The sequence below is a fragment of the Pteropus vampyrus genome, unplaced genomic scaffold (genome assembly GCF_000151845.1).
Source record: "Pteropus vampyrus isolate Shadow unplaced genomic scaffold, Pvam_2.0 Scaffold498, whole genome shotgun sequence".
Taxonomy (NCBI): domain Eukaryota; kingdom Metazoa; phylum Chordata; class Mammalia; order Chiroptera; family Pteropodidae; genus Pteropus; species Pteropus vampyrus.
The window spans coordinates 108708-126238 of record NW_011889279.1 but is presented as its reverse complement, the minus strand read 5'-3'; the positions used below and the strand labels follow the sequence as shown (position 1 = coordinate 126238).

At 34.0% G+C, this 17531-nt stretch overlaps 1 protein-coding gene and 1 pseudogene across 5 annotated transcripts in view; both read left to right on the top strand.

The window, feature by feature from the left end:
• The window catches only part of NADK2 (NAD kinase 2, mitochondrial), a 37024-nt gene that overhangs the window by 1196 nt on the left and 18297 nt on the right, over window positions 1-17531 (top strand). For all 5 annotated transcript variants that reach the window (XM_023524829.1, XM_023524828.1, XM_023524830.1 and 2 more), the window contains 5 exons: window positions 7031-7119; window positions 7942-8030; window positions 8920-9001; window positions 12136-12219; window positions 13584-13720. In XM_023524829.1, the coding sequence (XP_023380597.1) occupies window positions 8931-9001; window positions 12136-12219; window positions 13584-13720 (292 nt within the window). In that variant the 5' untranslated portion in view covers window positions 7031-7119; window positions 7942-8030; window positions 8920-8930. The remainder of the gene's footprint in view (window positions 1-7030; window positions 7120-7941; window positions 8031-8919; window positions 9002-12135; window positions 12220-13583; window positions 13721-17531) is intronic.
• LOC111732852 lies at window positions 5797-5915 on the top strand (annotated as a pseudogene).

Here is a 17531-nt window from a genome sequence, read left to right as displayed (position 1 = left end):
GAAATTTTGACTTTGAATGTAATTAATTAGAAAGGTCAGGACAAAGGCAGACAAACCTGATAATTATGAAATAAAGAGCCTACGTCTATAATGTAGCAGTACCTCCACAGTAGACATTTGGTATATGTACTTATTAATATTTTTGCAAGGTATATAAATCCTTCCAAGGAAGAAACCCTGAATATTATGCCCCTTCCCTCTCCTTTTGAAACTTGTGATCTAATCTCCTCATCTGCCAGCTTTAGGAAAAGGAGATACTACCATGAACAGTATGTCCAGAAAAATCTCCATTGGAAATCTCTAATTGTTGACACTGCAACAAAGGGCTTTGGAATTAATTGTAACCATAATCTTGTAGAATTCTGTGCAAGAGCAGACAGCCTGGTCTAAACTGGCTTGTAATTTTCAATTTTTTTTGGTAATGTTTTGTAGAGGTATCCAAATAAAATTGTAAATCATTTTTGCGTAAGTACTGAGTCTATTTTCAGACTTAAACTTTTTGATTCTTTCATGAGTTAATTGAAGAGGGGCCCTGCATTCATCTGGTGGAAGTGCTAGGTGCAGGTTTGTTTTTGCCTTTCTCTAAGTGTTTGAAGGTAGCAATTTATAGAAAAAATGTCGCCTTATTTAAAGAGTAAAACAGTTTGAGCAGCAGTTTGGAGTAAAGTGTGTCAGGGTGTGAAATTTGGGGTGAGTCAGGGAATAATGTCAGCAGGTGTTTCTCTTTTGGGAAAGGTATATCCCATGGGTTGTACTCCACATTTTGTAAGATCTACTTTTTAGAAACTCAAATGCCATATACCCATAAATGTGTTCTTCATACAACTTTATGGAAGCCTCTCAGCAGTGTAAAATAGTGCACTTGATTGGAATGTTCAGAGTATAGAGGTCAGGAGTTTGGAGTTCTAGGCTCAGGTTCTGTATGGTTAACTTCTATCCTTTGAGTCCTAATTTCTCTGGGCCTCATGAGTGAGAACAATGCTTTTCGTGTCGTATGGTTATTTTTCAAAACACTTTCACCTAGTATGTGGAATTCTAGGGTTGGACTGGAGAGTCTCCAAGGCCCCAGAAGGGCTGGCATTTTGAAACTGGGTAGTTTTATTAAGGCCTCAAGAAAATGGGTGGCATCTAAATTAGATTAATTCTTAGGCCTCCTAATGAGATTGGCACTAATCAGAACTTTTAACATGCAGTCAAATCAGTAAGTCTAAAAATTGGACTGCGTAGTGGACTCGATATCTGAAGAGAAATCTCTAACAGGTAAATATTTGTCTATCACTAGGTAATGCTGTTCAGGATAAGAAAACTTTGAAGTAAAACTTCTGGACTACAGAACACAGTTTTGAAATAGTTGTTGTCATTTCAGTTAAACTTTATTGGGTTAGTTCCTTACTGATTTGAGTTTTATCATTTTATTAAGGCCAGTATTTAAAATGAAGTAGCATTAGGTACTCCAGACCAGAGATCAGGAACAGGCCGAATAATACTAGGCCATGTAAAGTTGTCCTAAAATAAGATTCTGTATTAGGAATGGGAAGATGATTAATATTTTTGCTATTTGTGTTGCGAGTAAAAGATACTAAGGTATAATAATCATGTGGATTGGGTATAAAAGAAAGTGGGTTAGTGCTTACTTTAGTCTTTGCATCATAGCTGCTTTGTCTATAGTGTCATGGTAACCTGAAGTTTATCAGAGGGTTCTCTTTTTCAGTGGTGGTGGTGGTGGTGGTTTTGTTGCAAATAGATCTCTGTTAGGTTGTTTGTTAAAATGCAAAGGGAAAATAATGGATGGAGTGCCGGTATAATTTTATATCCTGAAGCCTCATGGTTTTTTAACTTTGTAGAAATGTAAACAAATGGAGGAAATATTTAGTTGATAAAGAATGTACAAAATAGGTTTACATCTTTCAAACTGTCAGAGTTTGACTTTCAGTTACTTTCTTATTGGTTACATTGCTTAATGTTTAAATCTTGCTTTTTTATTTTTGCCTAACTGATCAATGACTTCTCTTGTGAATGGAAAATTCCTAGTCAAGGACTTTACCTCTATGGCTTGTGACTGTGCAAGGACTAGTTAAACTATTACAATTTACTCATAAGAGATGTAGCTTTTGGCAAATGTGGGACTTTTATTAACAGGGTTCAGGAGACTCACAGATTAGAACTTCAGATGAATCAAAGCGATTGGAAAGGTTTTGACATCAAAACATGCCTTATTAGCGAAAAAGAAGGTTTTATTTAAAAATATTTTGGTACATACCAAATAAGAAATGAGCAGTTTCTACCCTCCTCTCCCCTAACTCTGAGCCCTACAACCCCAGATGCACCCCTTTTTAATGGTTTCTGTTTATAGTTTTAAAAAAATTATTTTCAGAAAGGGATAGAATAATTTCATTTAGCAGTCCCTCTATCATAGGATTCAACTATTCCTTGTTCTTAGCAGATTCGGAAGCTGTAGTTCTTTGGATGTTGTTTCCCTTACTCTGCATAGCTTAGATTGTAGTTCTTGGGCAGGTGATACTTTTGCCATGTGGTGTGCAATGAGTGTAGTGTTTGCAATGCAAATATTTATCAAATTAAAGAACATGATCTGGAGTACTCCCAGAGCTTTCTAACGGAAACCTCACTCCTCAAATCTTGCAGATACAGGCACCAGAGTGGCCTATCTAAAGTGAACATCTGGCCATTTTACTCTTCTGCAAAAGCTCTCATAACCTGTAGAATCGCCTCGGGAATTAGTTAACATGCAGATGCCTGAACTTTAGCTCCCCCATGAGATTCTGATTCACTTGATGGAGAACTCCCAGACTCTGCCTTTTTGAACCACATCCTTAAGACTGCCAATTCAGCTTTTTTTTTAAACAAGCCTTTCAGGTTTGCAAGTGATCTCTGGAACACACTTTGAGAAATACTGCTGTACGTGAACCTTCACGATCCTTAGTGCCAAACGAGGCCTTTCATGAACTAGCTTTTCTCAACCTGTTGAATTTCATTTCTGATTATTCTTCTGTTTCCTTCCAGAAATAATCTATACATACAAATCAACACGGTGAAATTTTCTTTGTCCTATCCCTTTTTGCTCAAAGATAACATTTATTTAAGCTATTCTGCATCATGTTCTTTAGTAGTATGCCAAGTATTTCATTGTGTGCAGATGCCATAATTTATTAAAATACATTCTATAATGAATAATTGTGTTAATTCCTACCTGTGTGAATCAAGCTCTAAGATAAATACTGAAAAGTAACCTTCATCCTCTAGCCAATTTGTTTTTCCTTGAGGTCAGGTTCAGACATTACTCTCACAGGAAGCAATTATTGGTAATCTTGCTGTGCTCCTTTCTGGCCATCAAGGTTCTGTTAGGTATTCTTCACTGTATCTTCATAATACTTATGTTTTTGAGCTTCCCACTTTAGAGTATTTGTGAATATTTTCTTCTCTAGACTTGAAGACAAGGACCATATCTTCTTATTATATTGTTACTATAAGTAGTCCTTGGGAATACAGAGAAGGGAGAAAATAGTTTGGGGAAGGGCAGGAATGAAGGGTAGAAAAGAAGACCTTTAAATAATTTGTTTTTAACTATTAAGTAGATCTTTTAATAATCTTAAAGTTTAGATTTTCAGTTATGAAATATTTCTGCCTTATAGAGAAATTTCAAAAAGTTGATGCCTGTTTATCAAACTGTCTAGACTTAACAGATATTTATTTAGCCATATTTACTTTAGATATTTTAAAAGGAAATGTGGTTATAACTAAAGCCCCATCCTTCCAGTTTTCCCCTTCCCTGTCTCCCCAGAGGTAACCACGAACCTAAGGTTGTTACATATACTTTTCGTATGCATATGTTATATATTTATTGATAAGACTGTCTATAAAGTGTATATTGTTTTGCCTGTCTAAAAAGTTACATCAGTGATATCATATTCTTTAAAATATGTGCCTATTCTACAGAAATTTGTTTTTCTTCATTAGAGGTTTTGAAACTTATCTATTTTGATTTGTAATCGTTTTAACTGTTGTATAGTATTCCACTGTTTATATAATTAGGTTTCCAATTTTTTGTTTTATAAAATGCTGCAATTAGAAGTACAAATAATTTTTCTGTAAGCATCGATTGACTCCCTGATTCCCCATGTCCTCATCAGCACTTGGTAGACTTAAATATTTTTGCCAATGTGATGAGAGTGAAATGGTATCTTTTAATTTTAGGATACTTGAATTGAATATTGGAGAAAGAGGAATAATTTATATGTGAAAGAGAGAAGACAGTACTAGCAAGATAGTGGGAAAGTTCATCTTTCTGCCAACAAAAAGAACTCAGATGTTTTTGACTATAAGCCACAGTCAAAAATTTTACATCATGACTTAGTACATATAGTCATATTTGAAATAAAAGATAACATGAAACAATTTAGTTTTGTTACATGTAGTATAGTTTATTTTCTCTTTAATAATGCCGATTGTGATCATTAGATTTATGTGGCAACATTGTAATGGTTGTTTGAAAATCATTGCTCAAGAATAAGTATATTAACTCTAAACAGGTTGGCTGGACCTTATAAAGGGGTTAAGTGTCATGTGAAGGAGTTGCTTTTATCTTGTGGTTTTCAGTTTGTAGCAGCAGAATACAACCCTCCCTCAGCCTTACTCTTTTCCTACAAGAGTGAAGTGATAGGGTCAGTTTTTTTGAGTCTTCAGTATCTGGGAGTAGCATGACAGGCTTCTGGTAGTGGTTAGGTTGTGGGTATTTACAGTATCCAAATAGGATTTGTCTTATTCCCTGGTACATGTTCTGTATTGTCCAAACCAAAAATTGGTATAGGATAAAAATCTGGACTAGGAATTGAAGTCTGAGGGCCAGTTACTCTTAAGTTTTATTTATAGCAGTCGTTAGAAGCAGTAAATTTGATGAAATTATTCTAATAGACATTGTACATTTGAATTATTCCTGTCTTTAGTTTTCAGTACCTCCGTTTAATACATTTGATTAATTGCAACTAATGTTTAAATGACCACAATAGGCACTCATATTTGAATAAATTTAAAAATTTAGAGCTTAATTTCTAGCTGTATAAAGTATTCACTCTCAAAATGGCCTCATGAGTTGTAATTATTATGACAAAATAATATAGCATAGTAACTAATCTGCTAGAAAATCAGAGCTTGATATTGAGCATATTAATTTGAAATCCTGTTAGATATCCAGAGAAAGATGTCAAATACCAGTTGGCTACATTCATTGGGAGCCAAGCCCTAAAGATAGGCCAGGGTTAGGGATAGCAATTGGGAGCCTTTGGCATCAGGTTAGGGATAGCAATTGGGAGCCATCAACATACTGATCTATTTTAATGAAAGCATTAAACTAGAGTAAGGAAAGAGTAGGGAAGAAAAGCATTGCGATCCATATTCATTGAGAGGCATTTAGTGCAGTTTTAGTTAATTGGCAGTTGGATCATGATAGCAATAATCTGAATGTTAATGCTATGTTCACTCATATTCAGAAGTACTAAGAATAGTTTTTCAAACCTGGCTTATGTTGATTAGTTGATTAAATGAAAGATTATCTAGTTATTTGTCACTGCTATCCTTTAAAAAAAATTCTTGTCGTTGGTTTGCTGTGTCTAGATGTAATGAGACTAATGTCTAGGCATTAAACTGTATCTTTGTGAGTTACCATCTATGTATTATTTTCAAATACCTAAATAGGTCATTCTTCAGCTACTCTTTTGAGGAGCATGTATTTCCTTTTAGATTATTTGCTGAGGACAAAACCATTTAGAAACTCTTAACTCAGTCTGTGGCCATGCTACCCTGAACAAGCCCGATCTCGTCTCATCTCGGAAGCTAAGCATGGTCGGGCCTGGTTAGTTCTTGGATGGGAGACCACCTAGGAAGACCAGGTGCTGTAGGCATAAAAAATTAAAAAATAAGGATTGTAAGCTGACAAGGTCCTTGCAATCTGTGAGGTCACCCAAGGGTTGCCTCCGCCACCCCCCCCCCCCCCGCCCCGAAAAAAAAAAGAAACAACTCAACCCAGTACTCATAAACAGAAGATTGGGAAGATAAGTATTAAAACTTTAGCACAAATTATCCCAGGGCAAAGATTATATGTAATTAAAATTTTCTTTTTGTATGCATCTTCTGTGTTGTATTACTTTTATAACTTTCTTTAAAAAGTATTTATTTAAAATGCTATCTAAAAATTGTTTTTACTTTATAATTTGGTAAGTAATCATTTAAAACAAAACATTTAAGATTTTGGACAAGTACTTGAAAAACTGATTTTGTATCATGAAGAGGCAAGGTATAAGGGAATTTGGAGAAGGAAAGAAAATATGCCTTTTAATTCTAGCATTTACTCTAGTGGCCAAATTTCCTACTTGATTAGATGGACGTTCATTCAGGATATTTCTAAACTTCCCTCCCAACTTTTTACTTTATGGATTATTTAGAAGACATACTTTAAAAGGGGAATATTAAAGGTAAGATAGTGACATTATAAAATGTCACTCAAATAGACTAGGAAGGATAATTCTTAAAGGATATATTTCTTTATATCTAAAAGTTATCCATTCTGAGGGAGCTAACCAGTCATTTGTTTGGATTGCATATGGTAAATACCAAATAGAGTTCATAAATCTAATATAACACAAGAGAGCTGCAAGTCCAAGTGGAACAAAGGTCAGCTAACTGCCTTCTATAATAGTTTATCTTTGGCGTTCAGGTAGCCATATGCAATGTGTTAAAAAATCCATTTAAATAAAGAAAACACTCAAGCTGTAAAACATGAAAATTATGAGATTCTGTTGACTACATGATTCAGGAAACTGGTATTTGGTATTAAAACCAAGTTACGATTTTCTGAAATCAGACTTTCTAGTAAAGTTTAAGTGTTGAAATTTCGCAGGTCATCATTAAAATGTGCCTTCAAAAAAAAAAAGCCCATTGTATTTTATATATGGCTTTTTAAAGAAATGTTACGCTATCTAATATGTAATAACACAAAATTTGTTTTATTTTTGTGCAGCTTGCATTGAAAGGCTCTAGCTACAATGGACTGCTTGAACGACATCATATTCACACCAAAAATGTAGAGCATATTTTAGATAGTTTACGGTAAGTCTCTGAGATTGGATTTTGGGTGGGTTTTTGTATTCAGAAAGTCCAGTTTTTCTTATTACTAGCAGCTAATCATTAGATTTTAAATAAAGATTGCCATTAAAACTCATTTTAAGAAAATTGCATTGTGGTTAATGGACTTGATATTTTACATTTCTAAGGAAATTTTTGTTGTATTCTGAAAATTTCACATATTTTTAGTTATTATTTGGTCTGCCTGAAAAGTGTCTTTCTACAAAGAGTTTTGTATGCAATGGGCTTCAACTTTTGTGTAATGTTTTCTTTAACAGAATACTGGACTATATGGATGTTCATTATAATTTTTGAATGTTTAAAAATCACCATTATAGGAATTTCAGTTAATTTAGGACTAAATGTAGTCAGTAAGTTTATGTGTATACAAGAGAATCAATGTGAGAACATTGCAAATTAGAAAGTGTCTTAGTCACTATTTTAGTGTCTGGCACTCAATATTTGTTGGATTTTAAATAATGGCTGTTTAGTTTTATAATAAAAAATTGTCTCTCAAGGTGTTAGTCTTCTAGGCCATTTTTGTATTAATGAATTTTAGCATCAGAAGTAGAGAACATGAAATTCTCATCAATATTATTATTTGTCAGCAGCTATAAAATGTTTTTAAAGAATACTCATATGCTTCCTGATTTAACAATTGGCTGTTGTAATTAAAAGAAAAAGAAGCTAACCTTACAAAGCTAAACATAAATTTGTTTATAAAACAAAATTATTTATATCTCCATTGTAGTAATGGAGTTATGTTATTAGTGGAAATTTGATATAACCTTTACTTTTTTATTTTAGGAATGAGGGAATTGAGGTTCGTCTAGTAAAGAGGAGAGAATATGATGAAGAAACTGTTCGATGGGCAGATGCTGTGATAGCTGCGGGAGGTAATAGTTTTACAGAGGCAAAGATGTTGGAGTACAGAGATGATCTTTAATGCTCATCTTTCCAAATACTCTATGGTCAAGCTGTAGTGAAGCCTTCAGAGTCCTGCCAGGAAACAAATTTTTGGGTTTTTAGGATCAGATTTAAAAAGATCTGCTTTACATGACATTTTACTTTTTTAGTGAATGATGTTACTGTGAGGTTCCCTGCATTTATTTCTGTGTGTCTATATAAAGTGTACATTTAACTTCAAATATTCAAAGGATTAATTGTAACTGCATTTTGGTTTATTATGCAAGTTTTAAACAAAGTTGAAGTTATTTAAGAATTTAATGAAATTAGATAAATTCCATTCCTCTGTGGCCCCAGTATACTTACACTTATTTTTTTTTTTTCTGAGCTTTATTATTAAGTTAGTGAACACTCTTTCTAAAGCTTTAAATTGACAGCATTTGTTGGAGAGAAAAATCCAAAGTTGGACACTGTTGGATATATTCTCTTTAAAATAATTTATGAATTTGGACTGACATTATGAGAGAAGGAAAGAGAATTGGCTAATAGAAGTGCCAAGATTAGAGCAATAGTTCTCAGCTAGGGTATCCTACTGGCATCTAGTGGGTAGAAGCCAGCGATACTGCTAACCATCTTACAATGCACAAGACAGCCCCCACAATAAAGAATTATCTGGTCTAAAATGTCAGTCTTGCCACTGTTGCAAAATTCTACATTACAATGGGAGCGATAATACAAAGAAAGGGATAGTGGCTAGAAAGAAAGTGGATTAGACTGTGGCAGTTAGCAGGGTGGGGTGAGGGTGTGATTGTGAAAATAAAAGTACCGGTGTTTAAAATCAGTTTGGTAACAAGTCTGGTTCTGTCTTCTGTCCTTTAGGTGATGGCACAATGCTTCTGGCAGCAAGTAAAGTCTTGGACAGACTTAAACCAGTTATTGGAGTAAACACTGATCCAGAACGGTAAGGAAAAACATGTTCTTTTTATGTGTTTCACTTTTATATACAAACTTTTATGCTTCGCTTTGCCGAGTATCTGTTGATAATAAATATTAAAGTTTGGAAGCTCTTCTTTATTTTCTCTACCATAGTTATATTGCTGGGCTCTGTTGCTACAGGGAGTTTATCATAGTGCATGATGTTTAAGAAGCAGCATCATTGTTCCTGGCTATCATGAACCGTTAGAACCATGTTCAAAAACACTTCAGTGATGAAATTTAGGCATGTAAAATTGTTCTCTATCTCTAGTAGAGTTCTTTTTTATATAGTTTTTTTCAAGGATATAGCTATTGTTTTTAGCTTAGGCATAAGAAATATATATACATTTAGCAGGCATTGGTGGTAGAAAATTTTGATATGGGACGGACAAGTCCTCACATCTGACTTCCCCGTGGTTTGGAAGTAGTATCTGTGGCAGAGTAGACCTGACCCTTGACCCAGGTGAGTATTGGCCACCTGTGGTACTGCTGAAGAGGGATGAGTTAATAATGTTTCATCTTCTGTCCTTCCTTAAGGCTCTCATCTATATTTCTGGATATGTCTCCACTGATTTTTTGGTGACTTCATTGACTTAATAAACAGACCAAACCCAATTCACATTTTTTTTTTTTGTCCTTTCTTCACCTTCACTTACATTTACTCTCATTCTGTTTTAGCCACCCACAGCCACGACCATACCTGGCTGGTCTAGAATCGAAACTCCCCATCTCTCAAATCTTAATTCCACCCTGACCACAGCCTGCTACCCTAATAGCAGTCTTATTCCCTCAATTCTTCTAAATCTGCTCTTTGACTTTTAGGGTGGTGATCCCCTTTGTTTTCTTAACAAATCTCCCCTACTTCATCACTTTCTTGCAATGAATGATTAATTAAATGATCTTAGGGAGCAGGGTTAGGACCCCAGCCTAGCTGAATGAATGTTCCCTGAACGTAAGTAATTGAGATCATTGGTTTCTTGATTGCCTTCAATGTTGATGTTTATGTATTTTAGAACTTTTTAATGGCATATTTTTTATATCATTAAAGTAAGAGATTCTTAACTTTAGTGATCACATTTTATACAGTTTATTAAAATATATTTTCTTTTAAAAATATGACTTGATACTCAAAAGCTTGTGGGGATTTTGAAACTGGTAAGTAGACCATGTTGCTTCTCTAATTTATACCTAAATAATAGGTTTTAGAAATCCTTTGGTTTCTCTTCTTGCCTTCAGGCAGAAATGTATTAAGCCTCTTACCTCTTTCCGTAATTCAGGTTGCCCATCTTCTTTTTCTTAAGCACTGTGGTGCCTCACAACCCTTAAATAAACCCCGAATTTAACATTCAGCTTAAGTTTCTTCTCCTCTGTATTAGGTATCTGCATAAACAAATCACCCCAAATGCTGCATAAACAAATCACCCGAAAACTTAGTTGCTTAAAACAGTAATAATCACTGATGATCTCTCATGGTGTCTCTGTGTCAGGAGTTCGGAGGCAGCTCGGCTGGGTGGGTCCGGCTTGGGTTCTCTCAGGAGGTTATGGTCAAATGTCAGCTTGGGCTGCAGGCATCAGAAGGCTGGACCTTCGTTGGAGGATCCACTTCTAAGATGGCTCACTCATGTGGACTGATCTAAATTAAATATATAATTTCTGTTTGTCTCTTCTGTTTTCTGTATTTACTGTACTGAACCTGATAAATATGACATTTTAAATGCTTAATAATCAGAGTGAGAGAGAGGGCATGTGGTAGCCAGCCTCTAAGGTTGTAGTCTCCTAGTACTTACACCTTTATGTGGTTCCCTAACTCTTTCTATTTTCAATCAGGGCTGGCCTACATGACCAATAGAATATGGTAGGACAGTGTGTTAATTCTAAGGCTCGGTTATAAATGGTATTGCAGCTTCTGTATTGGTCTCTCAGATTGCTCATTCTGGGGTAAGCCAGCCACCTGATGTAAGATACCTAAGCAGCCCTCTTGCCAACAGCTAGTACCAGTTTGCCAGCTGTGTGAGTGAGCCTCATTGAAAGTGAATCCTCCAGGTCAAGTCGTTTTCAGATGCTTGCAGTCTTAGCTGATAGATCTGACTGACCTCATGAGAGATTCTTCTTTCTAGAGTGTTTTAGAGTTGCAATTGATCTCAGCAGGTATTGTTCTATAAAATGACAGTTGATATTTTTTATACTTAGCATTATATAAAGTATTATAGTGAATATAAAGTTTTTTAACCTCAGTGTTGACCCTCTCAGATAAAGAAATTGACTACTCACGATTTTGTAAAAACTTTTTCTGCTCTTCACACTTGTAAGTTAACTTGCAGTTCTTATCAAGAGTTTGTTTTGCTAAACCTGCTCTCAACCTTTCATTCAAGATTGAAGCATTCTACAAACGATAATGACTGAGCTTCCTGGACACCTTTCCTCACATTAGGTCCCATATTCTTTCATCTTCTTATAGCAGCCTATAGACAGTCTTAACACTTTGTAATCTGCAATTTTTAAAAAAAAAAAACTTGTCATCTACATCATGCTGTTAACTCCTTGAAGGAGTTCATCCTGATATGCTTTTTTTTTTTTTTTTTTTTTAAATAAATGAAGGATTACATTGGATTAAGCTTTCTGTGTCCACTTCTGGTCACGTAGAATATTTTAAATGACATTTGAAAGGGATTTATGGTTCAAGACACTTTCACATAAATAGTTTGATTCCTCACAATAACCTTTTGAGATTGGTAGTTTTCTCACCCTTTTAGAGTTGAGGAAGCTGATGTTAAAGTGACTTGCCCAAAGTTAATAGTTAAATAACTTAAAAGTAGAACGCAAATACCACTGTGCCATTAGATAATTTTGCAGGACAGCCAATCAGTGGTAAATTTGCCATTATTTTTTAGTTTCATTATAATGTGGAAACCAAGTAGTATTGTGTATTATGGCAGTGAAGCTAGATTTAAAGTATATTTGGTCTTTTTGTTCTTGTTGGAAGTGCATACAATTTTGTCCCCAAAAAACGAAGTATAGACGTTTTTAAAATTTCATGCCTGATTTGTAGTTTAGTGATACCTTTTGAACTGTTTTTTTTTTCCTTCTTCCCTATACACCACCCCCAAATCCGTTTTAAAGGTCTGAGGGTCATTTATGTCTTCCTGTTCGATATACACATTCCTTCCCAGAAGCCTTACAGAAGTTCTATTGTGGTGAGTTCAGGTAGGAATTTCTTACTATTGTTATATAAATATCTTAATAAATGTGTGTCATTAAAGATGTTGTTAAACAGAACAAGTTAGATATTTGGTTTAGTCCATAGTTATAACAGTAGCCATAAAAAGTAACGCATTAGCTGACTCACAAACACATCTAACTTACCTTCTTCTAATTCAGTTGGAACTATGTGGAAAAACCCTGGCAAGTGCCACTTGGCCTATAATGTGATTTGGAAGTAGAGGTTTTTCTCCTTCAGTGAGATAGAGGCCATGTCTCTGCTGTCTTAACCTTGTCGCAGATTCTTAGCAGTTTAATAGAAAGATAGTTAAAACTGTTGGCTAATTCTCTGAGATTTCATATTTTTTATCCTCATCTTCTCTTGTCCAGAATGACTGAGGGTTAAATTTACTCCAGCCATGCTGAGATTCTTGGTAGTTCTGTGTTATATATTGTTTGTTAAACAGTAGAGATTTTTTTTTTTTCCATATTTCATTAATTTGTGCATTGGTCAGACTACCTTGAGAAGAGAAGTGTAGAGGGAAGAGCTGAGATAGGGTTGGCCGATTACATTAGAGAGAGCCAAGTTAGATTACTATTTATTTCCTTCTGATTTGGACTAGATTTTATAGTTCGAGGAAACTTTTCTGAATATTTGGGAAATTGTATTAAATATTATTGACTTCTGGAATCATTTTATTAATAATGATTCTGTTTCTAGTCATTTCAGAAATTTGGCACCTCTACAAATGACTACTTTTTATAGCTAGCAAGTGGGAGTATATTTTTGTATACTTATCTAGCAGTATCTATCCTAATAGTTTTTTGATAAATCAGTTTTTGGTTTTGAAATCAATTAAACCTGATTCTTTTTTTCTTTTACCAAAAATGTCATTTAAGTTTAGGTATAATCTTACATGTTGTAATGTTTGTTATTGATCTCTTTTTGCTTTTATTGTAAAAAAGATCATTATAAAATTTTAGGGGAATGATTTTTATCTAATCCAACCACCTTAACACTATTATTTTAATTTCAGAATGCTTCCTCTTTTGTATATGTTATACCTTTTGATGAGCAAAACACATTACATCTAGCTCAGTATTTTAGATTTAATGGATACTTGATAAAGTATTTGAGTTTAATTCAAGTTATTTGGGAGATGTTGAACACATACCTTAGATCTTTTCATTATAATTGACATTATAATCTGTCTTTGATTGGAACCAGTGGGTTTTAGGTGTTTCTGGTATAATTCATGGACTAATTAGTTTTTTAATATAAATTTTTAATTTGGTGAAATCGTAATGTCTAATCCTTAGTTTAATTTATTTTCTCTTGACATAACTTGCTTTTCCTTTATTCTTCTAAGGTGGTTATGGAGGCAGCGAATCAGGTTGTACCTTGAAGGGACTGGCATAAACCCTGTTCCTGTGGACCTTCACGAACAGCAACTAAGTTTGAACCAACATAGCAGAGCCTTCAACATTGAAAGAGTTCATGATGAAAGTGGGTGGATTGGGAATTAGATGTGTTTGGGGGCAGTATTTAACTTACAGTTCCTTTGATCTCCAATTTCTAGAAGTAATATTTTATAATTAACTTGTAGATTTTAGTGCTGATAACATTTAAGATAGTACAGCAAACTATTTCAGGTGTAAAACTTGTTACGATTAGATAGTGAAATAAGAAGTATAGCATATATCTAGAAGAAATGTGTTCTAGGACAGGTTTGAAAACTAGTTGATTAGGGAAGGATTATAAAATGTCCAAGTAGATAGTTGATATTTAAGGAAAGATTCTTGGCCTTAACCTTTGAAATGTCATAAAGGAAAAAGGAGTAGAAATAAAATGAGCTAATCTGTGGAAGATTTCATAATAATTATATGTTTATATAGTTATATTTAAACATTTATCATAGTTCTAGTTATTGATTAAAACATTTTTGTTGGGAAATTTGGTATCCCAGCCTTGAGATTTGTGTTTCAAATATTTGTATAAGCTGTTTGGAGAATATTACCATAAAGTGGTAGGCACCTTTTTTGTTATAGGTAGTTAAGGGGAATTCTCATTTTTGAGCCCACTTGTGGATTATAATTTAACCGCATTTTCCTACATTTCTCAGTAACTGTTTAGACTTTCAAGATGCAAGAAGCGCCTTAGAGATGTCCTAAATATCTAGATTTTTTTTCTCCTGTGTTTCATTTCTTGGCTAAATTTATCAGGAAAAGCTGCCTTTATGTATCTGCTTTCTGTTTCTGTTTCTGTCTTGTCATGGTACCTGATATTTATATTCATTTTTTTCAGCTTTTTTTCATGGTGATCTTTAGCTTTCTTTATAGGTCAGCATGTTTCTAAACCGTGTTCATGTCATGTTTTAAAGATGTTCCTCGGCCCCCTTCCCCAAATCATTTGATTTTAGAAATCTTTTAAGTAATTACATGCATATGAATTCCTATTACTGTTTTTGAAAGACTGCAGTAACTATTAAGATTTTAAAATCTTAGCTAGAAATTTTACTTTATCCCCCACCAAAAGAAATTACTGCTACCACCAAAAGACTTTAAGGATTTGGCTCTTTTCATCAACAGTCTTACAGGAAAGATGTAGGTTGCTATTCAGAAATTCATTGCTCAGACCCCTATCTCAGATTCACTGTTTTTAGTTTATAAAATAACATATATAGAAACAAAATTATAAATGAATTTTGTAACATCCGGAGTGTTCATATCTGATTCATGGTAGTTTTAGAAAAAGAATAGAATATATTCAAAATTTAAAAAATAATAAAAGAAAATTTCTCAAAACTTAGGTGCTAGGTTTTGGATTGAAAGGACCCACGGACTACTTAGCAGAAGGTAAAAGGTCCCACATCGAGATACGTCAGAATGCTAGACAGCAAAGCAAAGCTCCTGCAACCTTCCAGAGAGGAAACAGGAGTGTAGTGGTGGTGACTGTGGTCAGAGCAGGTTATTTTATATATAAAGAATCTGGAATCTGAAACTTCAGATTTTTTAATAGTAATACTGGAAATTGCTATACTTATTAATATTGCTTATATTATTAACAATTATATGATATTTACCATGTTTAAGTATTATTTTAGAGGGTTTTTTTTAGAGGTTTTTTTTTTTTTCAATAGCTTTATTTTCTGAGATGAAATTGAGGAAGATTTCAAGGTATAGCTCATTTCCTTTTTAAATTCTCAAGTTGTCAGGAAATAACATTTCTTGGTAAGCCGCCATTTGGGATTTTTGAATATAAGAGTAGGTTTGAGATTATAAATACACCACCATGTTTGATCCCTTATTTAGTTTGCTAATTTAGAAAAAAAGATTACAGAGGGGCAAAAAACTAGTTTTAAAACTTTTCAGCTTAAAAAAGGGATGATGCAATTTTAAACAAATAATTTTCCATCTTAGGTAGTATAATCCATCCTTAGCTAGATTGTATTTGTGTACAAGTTAATGAAGAAATCTACATTTTAATTACCCGTATACCTTCAAGGGAAGGTAGGGTTAATTTATTTGTTACTTTAAAACATTTTTTATCACATAAACTAGTAACTTTATTTTCAAGGCTGGTTGTGTTAATATGGATAAGTGAATGGATTGATAAACAGTCTTGGAATTTCAGGGGCTTAATGGAATGAAGGTGTATTTCTAGCTCATCTCACTTTCCAGCAGGTGTTCAAGCAACTTCCAAACGGTGGCTGCTACCATCTTCTTAGGCCTGAGTCTTCTGTTGGATCCTCTGTAGCTTGTGGGTAGAAGAAGACAGTGAAAACATGGAGAATCTTGATGGAAGGTTTAGGAGCTAAGCTTTTTCATTACTTTTGCTCATATGGGAATTGGCTGTTATTAAAGCCGTGGGTATACCCAATACAGGTAGACCTGAAAACATAGTCCAGTGACAGTGTGAGAGAAGTGCAGAGTGTAGCATAGCAGTGTCTGTCCCTAGGACAGTATAACAATTCTATATTTAAAGAATACAAATTATAATTAATTTTGTAATCTATTCTTTTGGATAGAAAATTGTTAATTGGTATTGAGTTTACTTTTTTTCATGTCCTACTGAAACAAGTTGTAAATGAACAGTTTCATGATTAGGTAATGTTTGGTAGCCAGTTAGCATGAAAAGAACATATAAGCAGAATTAAGGTGATTACTGAGACTTGAAGTGACTTTATATATTTTCTTCTTCCTTTGACAAAGGATTTCAGGTGAACTTCAGCGAGCACAGACAATAAAAGTATAATATGGAAAAGAAAATTAGGATGAGGAAAAATGGTTCTAGAAGTAGAAAGTAAAGACCATATAAAAGAAAAACATGGTTACAGTTTGATGGTGAGAATTCAGATTTACTAGTTAGTAATATTTAGTGAGCACCTACTGTTAAGCATTTGTAGAATATCTGTGGAGAAATGTAAAATAAATTCTGTTAGCAATTACCTTATGTAAAGAAAAATAATTTAAACAATACGTTTTAACTTTTTATATTTATAAAACTATCAGGTATGAGAATGTATATATATCTAATACCAAACTGAGACTGTTTAAAAAGTTAGCAGGTCTTGCAGTCTTAAGTGCAATCGAATTTGATTAAACACATCACATTTTTTATATGCTTTTTTTGTGTACAGTTTCTTCTACTGTATTATGAGATTGAGCTGATAATGTCAACCTGTTCTATAATTTAGCCAAATAAGTTTTCAAAGGGTGCTTGGCATTGTAATAACAACTTGTTATATTTGCAAGAATAGTTGGGCCCTCTTTAGGCAGTTATAATCCAAAGTAAATGAAATAAATGTAATTAATGTTAAATAAACAGAAGACTGTAATAATCAGCTAGCAACTCAGAGGAGACTATTAGATCAGTGGTTGTATTGGGGCAATGTTAAAAAATTTTATTAGTGTATTAAATGTCTAATGTACATTAGCTATCTATTGCTGCATAACAAATTACCCCAAAATTTAGCATCTTAAAACAAATATTTATAATTTCATAGAGATTATGAAGGTCAAGAATCCAGGAGCAGCTTAGCTTGTTAGTAATGGTTTAGGGTTTCTCAGGAGGTGCCAGTCAAGCTGTGAGCTGGGACAGTAGCATCTGAAACATGACTGGGACTGTAAGATCTTTTTCCCAGCTCACCACATGGCTGTTAGCAGGAAGCTTCAGTTCCTTACCACGTTGGCCTCTCCATTGGACTGCTCGTGAAATATCTTCCCCCAAAGCAAGTGATCTGAGAGAGTGACTAAGGCGGAAACTGGGGTGTCTTCTTTAACCAAATCTCAGAAGTGACGTATCACTTCTGCCATAC